General features: G+C 56.6%; 1 protein-coding gene across 3 annotated transcripts; it reads right to left on the reverse strand.

The window, feature by feature from the left end:
• Positions 1 to 294: 294 nt before the first annotated feature.
• Positions 295 to 9,281, reverse strand: PTMA (prothymosin alpha). Of its 3 annotated transcripts, none has more exons than XM_053951940.1 (5): positions 9,133 to 9,281; positions 5,000 to 5,071; positions 4,243 to 4,336; positions 1,614 to 1,687; positions 295 to 1,160 (listed from the first exon to the last, which is right to left on the reverse strand). In XM_053951940.1, the coding sequence occupies exons 1-5, from the start codon at positions 9,175 to 9,177 to the stop codon at positions 1,113 to 1,115; spliced, it is 333 nt and encodes a 110-aa protein (XP_053807915.1). In that variant the 5' UTR covers positions 9,178 to 9,281; the 3' UTR covers positions 295 to 1,112. The 3 variants fall into 3 exon arrangements, with proteins under 3 accessions (XP_053807915.1, XP_053807916.1, XP_053807914.1); XM_053951941.1 differs by having other exon boundaries at positions 4,249 to 4,339; XM_053951939.1 differs by having other exon boundaries at positions 4,243 to 4,339.
• Positions 9,282 to 9,512: the final 231 nt, after the last annotated feature.

Raw genomic sequence — 9,512 nt, forward strand, 5'->3', positions numbered from 1 at the left:
TCCCTACCTTTTGCCAAGGGCAGCCAGAGCATGCAGGATCATGCACAGGCCATGCTGGGGACTCTGGTGCAGCTCTCCACAGAAATACAGCCATGGAAAAACACTGTCTCCCCAACCACCACAGCAGCAGGGGGACAGCACAGCCCCCAGACCCTCCCCATCAACACCCTGCACCCCTCTCTCTCTTCCCAGCCCAAGTCCAAAGCAAAGAAAGAAAGGAGATAAAGGGAAGAAAGAAATAAAAAACTAAAACAAATGAAAACTAAAACAAAAAGCAGCAGTTGGGAGGCAGCCTTGTTAGGACAACTCAGCAAAATAAAATTCCGGTTTATTGTTGGACAACATTGTTTCACACATACATCAAACAGGCCAAAAAAAAAAGAAAAAATAAAAATAAACAGCAACTTCATAGACAGAAAAAAAAAAAAAAAAAGAAAACCTTTTTATCTTTGGCCTTGCCACCTCATACAAACCACGATCTATGGTACAGCTAAAGTACATACACAAAAAAAGTTACTGGAATGCTCAGAATAAGATTGTAATTTCTTTTTTTTTTTTGCATTTTTGTCTTTTTTAATTTTTTTTTTACAAGGTTTTGTTTTATTCTCCTTTGAGATAATGGTTTGGGCCTGGTCACACCACAAGTAAAGTCAGAGATAGGTAACAAGAGAGATATACACTTCAAAGCCCCCCTTTTGGTCAATCCGAGATCACTTAAAAATGGCGGACCTCCTAACAATATGTACAAAAATATAAAATGTAAATAAAAAATACAAACAAATTCTCCTTTAAAGTACTTTTAAGAAAGAAAGCAGGGCCTTGAAGTTTTGGTGCTTGGGGGGGGGAGAGGGTTGGTGGGGGAAGGGGGGTTTTTCTCTCCCCGCTAACGGGCGAATCATTTCCATGTTCGTTGAGTGGCAGCGCCGCGCCGGGGGGCGGGGACGGGGTTCACTCTACTTGGTGAGGATGACCACGGCGGAGGGGGGAGGAAGGGGGTGTGTGAGGGAAAGGGGGCTGCAACGGGAGTCCCAAGGGTGAAGAGGACGCGCTGGCCTTTTTTTGTTGGTTTGTTTTCCTCCTTATTTAAAAAAAAAAAAATTTTTTTTTGCTGCCTAGTCATCTTCATCAGTTTTCTGCTTCTTGGGATCGACGTCATCATCCTAGGGGGAAAGCAAAGCCATCAGGAGAGGGGATGGGGAGTGGGGCTGCTGGGGGCAGGCAAGAGTCACCCCAAGGCAGGGGAGTTTGGGGTCCCCCTCCTGCCTCACGGACAAGGTCTGAGCACCACAGGTGTTTCCCTCCCTCAGGCAAAATGCTCTCTTTTCAAGGAGCCCCTGAGTGCCCCCACCCCACCCAGGCCTGCCATGAGCATTCCAGGTCTCCCCAGCCCAGGGCCAGGGCTCCGCTGGGCAGGAGCAGACACTCTCCTAACCAGGCCAGTGTATAAAGAGAACTGGGCTGTGTCCCTGGAGAGACTTGGGGAGCACACAGGCAGAGCATCCCAGCCCCAGAGTTAAGCCCAGTCCAGCCCTTCTGGCCCCACTGACACCTTCTCCCCCTCCCAAGCCCTCTGGGGACATGTGTGGCTCTGAGGGGCTGCCTACTCTTCCTACCTCATCATCCTCAGCTGCCCGTTTGCCTGTGGCTCCCTCAGCTTCGTCATCGTCATCACCATCCTCTTCCTCACCTGCATGGAGTACAAAGGGCAGAAATGTGAGACCCTCTGGGAGAGTTCCAGTACCACGCAACTCCCCTCTGGGTTTAATCCTGTCTCACCCCCACACTGTGATGCCATGTCCCCCATCTCCCCAGGTGGCACAGACTCTGCTCAGGACAAGAGGTGACAGAGGACACTATGGCTTTCTGGCCATCCCCAAAATGACCTGACCCACCAAAGGGAAAAATAAGGATTGGCAGCCTCAAGTCTGATTCACACTGCATTTGTAACACAGACAGTGAGATGGCAAAACCACCACCTACCACAAGTGCCGAAATCACGGCAAAAATGGGGGGAAAAAAAAAGAGAGGAAAAAACTCTTTCTAGTGGCTGCTCTGCCTAACCACTCCAGATTACTTCTGCTTCCCTTCGCAGCTATTAGTCCATCTTTAATGAGTTAAGAGAGCCAGAACGCATTAGTTCTGAGTCAGAACACTTTCTAATTATCAGAACAGCAAATAAATGCTTCCAACTTATCTTACAGCCAGCCAGGAGGATGAGCAGCAAGCTCTGGGCTTTGACCCACTTTGAGCTCAAATAGGCCAGTGGATCAGAACGACTGAGTCCATCACCTTTGGCCAGTTTTGGGGGCTCAGGGGCAAGCCCAGAGGCAGAACAGCTTCTCAGCTGTCGAGACAAGTCTCTTGTGTAACAGGAGACTCTACTAAAACTTAAGAGAGTTAAGGTCAGTAAGCTGGCTTTAAACCACTGCCATGAGCCACACGTATGGGCAGCCTGGAGAGCCGGGGGGATTAAGGTCAGCCCATCCTCCCTTCCCCTCTCCTGACGTGTGCCCAGCTGCGGTGTAGCCCATGCAGCGGGAAGGGCCAAGATTAGCTCCCAGTGATGGATCAACAACCCGGCAGCCATCACATGCACTGGGCTGGCCGGCAGGTCAGGTGACAGTGCCAAGCTGATTGGGAGCATTTTTAGTTCTTTGAGCTGCTTTAAGCAAAGCAAATAATGAGATGGGATGGAGAGATGCGAGAGGAAAATATACCCTCAAGCTCTCCTCTGCTGTCAAGCCCCGGGAGTTTGGCTGCAAGTCTTGGCTAAAAAAGCTGATGCAAGCTGGACTTGCTGCCTTTAAATCTCTCTCCTGCAGTGCTCAGGTGCAGCTCCCAGGCAGGGATCGCCCGAGGGCAGCAAGCACGGACAGAGCCCGTGCCAGCAGTCAGAGCCTGTGCCGGATCCCCGCAAGGCAGCGGCGTCTCCAGACACCGTGTGCCAAATCGTGCCTGTGTTCGGTGAGCTGGGAAGAGCAGGGCTGGCACTGCGGGACCAAAGCTCTCTGGGTTTGTCACAGCAGTATCCAAGCAACACTTCCACCCCGCACACGCAGCACACGCATCCTCCCTGCTCCTGCCCGAGAGGAGCGGGGAGAGCCACGTATGCCCCATCTCATCCACCCTCAAGTAAGGCTGGGGGATAAATGGGCTCAGGACAGCACATAGCAGTGCTGCATCTGTCCTCAGGGGTTAAAACCACAAGTTAAAGAGGGTCACAATTCCCAGCTGTTCCTAGTAAAGCAATTCCTACTGAAGGGCACAGCAGGCTGCTGAGAGTGCTACCCCAAAGGAGGTGGCTTTCCCAGCTCACACTTTCAGAATAAGCACTGGTTTAATGGTCATTAAATTTTCAGCCCTGTCCCTATATCCCAAAACTAACCAGCAGGTTAGTAGGTCAGCACGTAAACCAAAAATTCACAGGGGATTAACCTAGTAACAGATAATCAGGGGCCCCGAGTTCATCTCAGCATAACAAGAAATATTTTCTCCTAGCCTTAACAAGCGATAAAAATAAACAATGTTATTCATCCAAGCAGATCTTGGGGAAAAAAAAAATAATAGCAGGGAGGATGAGAAGTGATTCGGCAAGTCACTGCTGCCAAAACCCATATCTAGGCTAGGTCAGGTCAGGAAGCAGCAGAGGTCAGGCAGGGGGACACAGGACACTGCAGCCATAGAAGGTTCAAAGCAAGCCTATCTACTTCCAGCTGGAGGATCAGGTAAGAGCCACAGGTTCCTCTGCTCGTTTCTACACTGCACCCAGCCTGGGAAAGAGGGCTGCATGAGCCTCTCATCATGCTGCTCCATGAACAAGCATGGTGACACGTCCTCTGTGCCTTGGCCAAGGCATGGTCACCCAGGGCTGTCCCTGTCCCACTGGTCAGCGCTGGTGTCCGCAGCAGCGGCTGTGCTCACAGGAGTCAAGGGCAGATTTTACTACTCGCACGGAAGGGCTAATGCGCTTATTCAGCGCCGTGGTAAGGTGCCGTCTGGCCAGAGGGAGGGAGGAAGGAATCTGCCCTCAACCTGCTGGAAGGGATTCAAGGCTGACTTCACTCCCAGCAGCAGTGGCTCAGGCAAGCAAGGAAGGAGTGAGCCTGGCTGGCAGGCAGGAGCTCTCTGCCCACAGCCGCGAGGGGGAGATGCTGCTCTCTGCTCGCCTCCGCTTCCTGGGAGCCTGCTGTCCAGAGCAGGACACTGCTGTGGGATAGGGGTGGGGGGAACAAACAAAGTTACCATCACCCTCTTCCTCCTCGTCCTCTTCTTCACCACCTTCCTCCTCCTCTTCGTCTACTTCGTTGTCAGCCTCCTGCTCGCCGTTTTCCTCGTTCTCCTTGGCAAGACAAAACATCACTTAAAAAAAAAATGCACTGGGAAAGGAGAAGAGACATTCAGCACAAGTGCGTGTTCCCACCTTTCCTGCCGAAAGCAAAGCACCAGCCCACCGGAGCCCTGGGCACACATCCTGCTTTCTGCTTGCCTCCACGCAACCCAGACAGCCCAGGCATGAAGGATCAAGCCCACAGTAACTTGGGGCTGCAGCTTTGAGACAAAGCCTCTAATGGCTCTCATGAAACATTGAAATGTGGCAGTGTTTTTCCCCCAGCATGTTAAAAGAGGAAACCAACCAGTTTACTTGTACATGATGTATTTCCCAGCTCAACTGGTTGTAACACTGTAAATCCTAGTGGGTTTTAAAACTTGTTTCCTCTTTATCCTTGCCCAGGGAAGAGTTGGTACTGGACAGGCTCACACAGCTGTCAGGGAGGGAATCCAAGCCCAGCTCTTCTCTTCTGCACACACATGAACGGCCCACAGGCTGGGAGTGTCTGCAAAACGTGAAGCACCAAAGGCTGGAGGGCTTCGCAGGGCTCAGGGCTGCTATTTACAGGGATCCCCTCTCAACAGTGCTAGGGACAAACTTGCAGTAAAAGCAAGAAGAGGAGAACAAAAAGAGAGACTGCCTCTCCCAGCAGATAGCAGCCATACTCACAGCATTGCCGTTAGCTGGTGCATCTCTGCCATTTTCTGTTTCTTCAACAACTTCCTTCTTCTCTTTTAGATCCTGGAAGGAGCAGAAAAGCAGAGAAGTCACCCCAATTCCAGGTGTCTGGGTCAGAGAAGTTGCAGATCAGGTGTGAAAAACACAGTCTGAGAGCGAGAGCAGGCGCTGGTTTCTCTTCGTACAGATTTGTTCTGTGATTTGGTCGCCACGTTCTGGCTCCTCCTTGGGAACGGGAAAACATGGGGGCGAATCTCAATCCAAGTCAGCCTTGCCAGAGCAGCCCTCTAAAAAAGAGACTGCTCTGTTTCACCTCTGAGCTCCCAAACAGACAGAGCTGGCAGCCTGCATATATATCCAAGAGCAGCAGAGCTGGCTGATTGCCCATCTTAGCACAGTCCACACAAGCTCCTGCAATGCCATGGAGAGCCGGCAGCCCTGTCCAAAGGATGGGCTCCGCCGTCCTGGGGCTGCGGGCATCCACGGCTGCTCAGTGCCTTCACAGCAGGAACAAATCCCAGAGACTCATTAGCAGAGGCTGTGGTCTCTGCCCTGCCTAGTGAAAATCATACGGCAAATATTACACGCCTGGTCTTTCTCACAGCAGCAGAGAGGAGGCTCCAGCATCCAGCTCACAGCTTAAAGTGTAACAGGATGGGGTGGGGGAAGAAGTCTATTTTTACACTGCTCCAAGAGCCATGCCTGGCTAGTTTGGTTCAAGCCTCCACGACGAGCAGAGTGGGAACTTGTGTGTTTTTGCTATTGATCACTGTCAAAATGTCATGCCAAGTCGCTCAGCAAACAGGCTGAAAGGATCCAACTTTATGTTCCCGCATTAAGAACACTTGGATTTAACACTGGCATCTCTGCTTGCATCCTCCTCCCCCCTTCTGTTCCTCCATCAACTGGAGTGAGATCCTTCAGCACAGTGAGCACTACCCCAGCCAAGGAAAGCAGGGAGGCCTTTCCCCAGGGCCAGCAGCACAGCCACAGCCGGCTTCAGCAGCGACCATGAGGTGTTTAATAGTTGCTGGAAGCTCCTGCTCCACTGTGGTGGCTTCTCCCCCTCCTGCCGGCCCTTTGCAGCTGCCGGCGGGCACTTTCACTCCCCGGGAGCCACTGCCTCGTGGGAGCATGGCAGGGAAGAGCATGGCCCTGGCCCTGCTAGTGTGATCACTGCTTCCTTCTGGGAGGGTTTCTACCGCCCTGCAGACTGCGCAGAGGAGGCAGCACAGGCATTTTAGACCACCAGGTTACTTAAATAGACAGATGCTGCTTCCAGAGGCTGCCAGTGCACTGAGGAAAGACTTTCCCTGGAACAAAGCTTTGAGGGGGGAGAACACCTGTTGATCAAACCTCACCTAAGCAAACCAACCCAAGAGTCTGGAGTAGAACGAACACACAAGCTCCCTCCTCCTTTCACTGCTGACACACAAATCCCAGGCCACCTCCTCCACACTGCCGAGTTCCACCACAGTTTTACACTGTCAGTGGCTTCCACTGCCCTGTTCCCTGGAGACTGATCACAACCATTTGGCCTCTTATGCATCACTGGGCGACAGCTGCTGCATCACACCAGGCACATGGGCACGAGGGCAACAAAGCAGTTCCCACGTTAAACAGAGCAAATCAAGCAGTCAGAATTTCCACCTCTCAATGTGGCCAACACTTCTTTTTAAAAGAAGTCGTTGACAAACTGCAAGTAATTCTCCCAGTGAAGGAACAGCTCATTCTTGGGCATTCTAGCTGGACAGATCTCCAGCCCTGACCTTTACTGCATCACTGAAAATGCTCTCAGTTTAACCACCATCATGATGCCAGGTCATGAAGCTTGTGGTAGCAACAGGGTTGCAGAGAGCATCAGATTCCCCCTTTTCCTTTCTCAGTCCAACACAAACAGATATACGCAGGAGCATCCAGACCAAGGGCCGGTGCAGCAGAACTGCTCCGGCGCCAAGACTAGGACAGAGCCTCTAATTATAGGTGTGTCAGGGCTGTTTGTCTATGGAATGAATAGCAGCGGTGTAGAGCCGCATACCACCGGCTCAGAAAGCTCTACCTTCTGCCCTGCTCTCGGCTCGCTTCCGCCTGTGGGAAGCGGGGGAAATCAGGACCCGGGGACGACAGAGGCACCGCCGCAGCCCGCGCCTCCCGCCGCCAGGGGGCTCACCCGCGCCGCCACGCGCGCGGCCGCCATTCAAACCGCGCGCCACTCTCCGCGTCCCGCTGATTGGCCGGCGGCCAGCGCGGCGCCCCGCGGGCTGCCGGGAGCTGTAGTCCCGGCGGGGGCGGCGCGGCAGACTCCGGCTCCCAGGCCCGCACGTGGTGGGCGCCCCGCGGCACCGGCCGGGGGCGGCGCCCGGGCGGGGCGGGAACCCCCTTCCCCCCCATCCCCGCCTCCCGGGAGCGTTCCGGACGGCGAGGCGGGACGAGAGCGAGCGGCCTCGGTTCCTCCGCGTTTCTGAGGTGTGGGGGGGTCACCTTGCCGCCGTGCGCGCCTCCGCCCGCCCTGCAGCGCGGACCCTTGTTCGCTCCCAGGAGGGTGAGCCAGAGACGAGGCCCCTTCTCGCACGCGGTAAAAAAGGGCAGGGGAAGGTTAACGGCAAACTTGGCCCCGTTCCCTCGGGGAAGGATGGGGATCGACCCGCCTCGCCGCTTCCCGGCAGCGGGAGAGCCGGAGGCGGCGGGGACCAAGCCGCGGCCCCGGAACGGAGACAGGGCAGGCGGGATGGGGGCATGGCTGCGGGAGCGGGAAACAGAAGTGAAATCGAAATGTGCCAGAAACGGCGTTTTGTTGGTTGTTTTTTATAAACCCTCCTCCCGGTCGGATTTCCCCCCCCCCGCCCCAGCCGCGCTTTCCCCGGGAGCGGCGCGACCCGGGGCCACTCGGGGCGCAGGGTAAGGAGGCCGCGGGGCACGTCCCCCGCAGCCTTCCCACGCATTGGCCCCGGTCGGGTCCCCTCGCAACTTTTCCGGCCGTGGCCCCGGGCTCAACGGGGCGCACCGCGGCCGCTCGGGGAGCGCAGTCCCCCCGGGGGACGCTCCGCCGCGACTCGCAGACAAAGGCGTGCGCCGGGAGCCGCAGCGGGGACTCCCGGGAGAGTCTCTCCCGGCTGGAACCGGCGCTCCCCAACCGCTTCCCATCACCTCTAGCAGCGACTCGCAAAGTTATCCCAGCTGCGAGGAGCTCGGGCCAGGGCCGGCGCCCTCAGCCCCGCCGCCCCAGCACACCGGGGCATCTCCTATTGCGGTGGTGCCCCCATCGGGGTAACTCCAAAAATAACAAAAGCCCCGCCGGAACAGCTCAGGATTACCCCCTACTCCTCTTCACCTCCGAAATAGTAACTCCCAATACGGGGCAGTACCTAAACCGCAAATGCCCCCCCCCCCCGTCCTTCCGGGGGGTAACGCCGAAAAAACAACTGTGTGTCGTCCCCCCCCCACCCCCGACTCCAGGGATAACACCGCCACAGCAGACGCCCCTCCCGCATGAACCGGGCGCAACTCCGAAATAGCAACCACCCGCCCACCCCGGTTTTCGGCAGCAACTCCACAACAGACACTGCGCGCCCCCCCCCCCCCCCCACCGTGCGTGTTCCGGAGCGCTTCCCCCCACATCCCCCCGCAGCGTCGGGGCCGAGCGGAACACAAGTTTGACGGGGCTGTCAAGCTCCTGCACCGCGGATTGAATGAGCGAGCGCTGCTGGGTGCCGAGGCACTGCCGTGCGTGTACCCCCCCGGCTCGCCGAACCCCTCCGCAGCGGGATGGCCAGCTAATGTCCCAAGGAAAGGCAGGAGGGAGCGGGACGCGGAGCGGCGGGGCTCGGCAGCACCAGCAAAGGCGGCGAGCACGTTTCCCGCACACTGTAGACAAAGGAACGGCGCTGGCAGCCCCGCACGGCGAGCGCGGCGGCACCGGCTCCGCACCGCGCCGCCAACTTCAACGCGAAGGACGGAGGGGGAAGGGGGAGAAACGAGGGGGCGGGACAGGCAGGGGAGAAAAAAAAAAATATTCCGATGAAAAAAACACAAAAGGGGAAAAACCAAAAATCGCTCGGAAAAAAAATATTAAAAGAGGGGCAAAAATAGCCGTGGAGCAGGGCGCGAGGCGGCGGGTCGCTCACCTTGGCGGAGATTTCAGCGCTGGTGTCCACGGCCGCGTCGGACATGGCGGGGGCGTGCGGGGCTGTGTCGCGCGGGGCTGCGGCGGCGCGGGCGGGCGGGCAGAACAATGCCAAGATGGCTTTGCGCGAGCCAGTGGGAACTCACGCGGCGCCGCCGGGCCTCTTATAGAGCCGGGGGGCGGCGCGCGCGCTGCCCCGCGCCGCGCCCCATTGGCCGCGCGCGCCGCGGCCGCCGGGCGCCCATTGGCCGCGGCGCAAACAATGGGGCACGGCCGCTTAAAGGAGCCGGCGAGCGCCGCCACTGCGGCGATGAGTTGGGCCCGGTCTCAGCGTGGCGGGCGCAGAGGGGCGCAGAGCCACGCCCCCCTCGCGCTACCTCC

Source organism: Vidua chalybeata, chromosome 10 (assembly GCF_026979565.1).
Source record: "Vidua chalybeata isolate OUT-0048 chromosome 10, bVidCha1 merged haplotype, whole genome shotgun sequence".
NCBI classification, from domain to species: domain Eukaryota; kingdom Metazoa; phylum Chordata; class Aves; order Passeriformes; family Viduidae; genus Vidua; species Vidua chalybeata.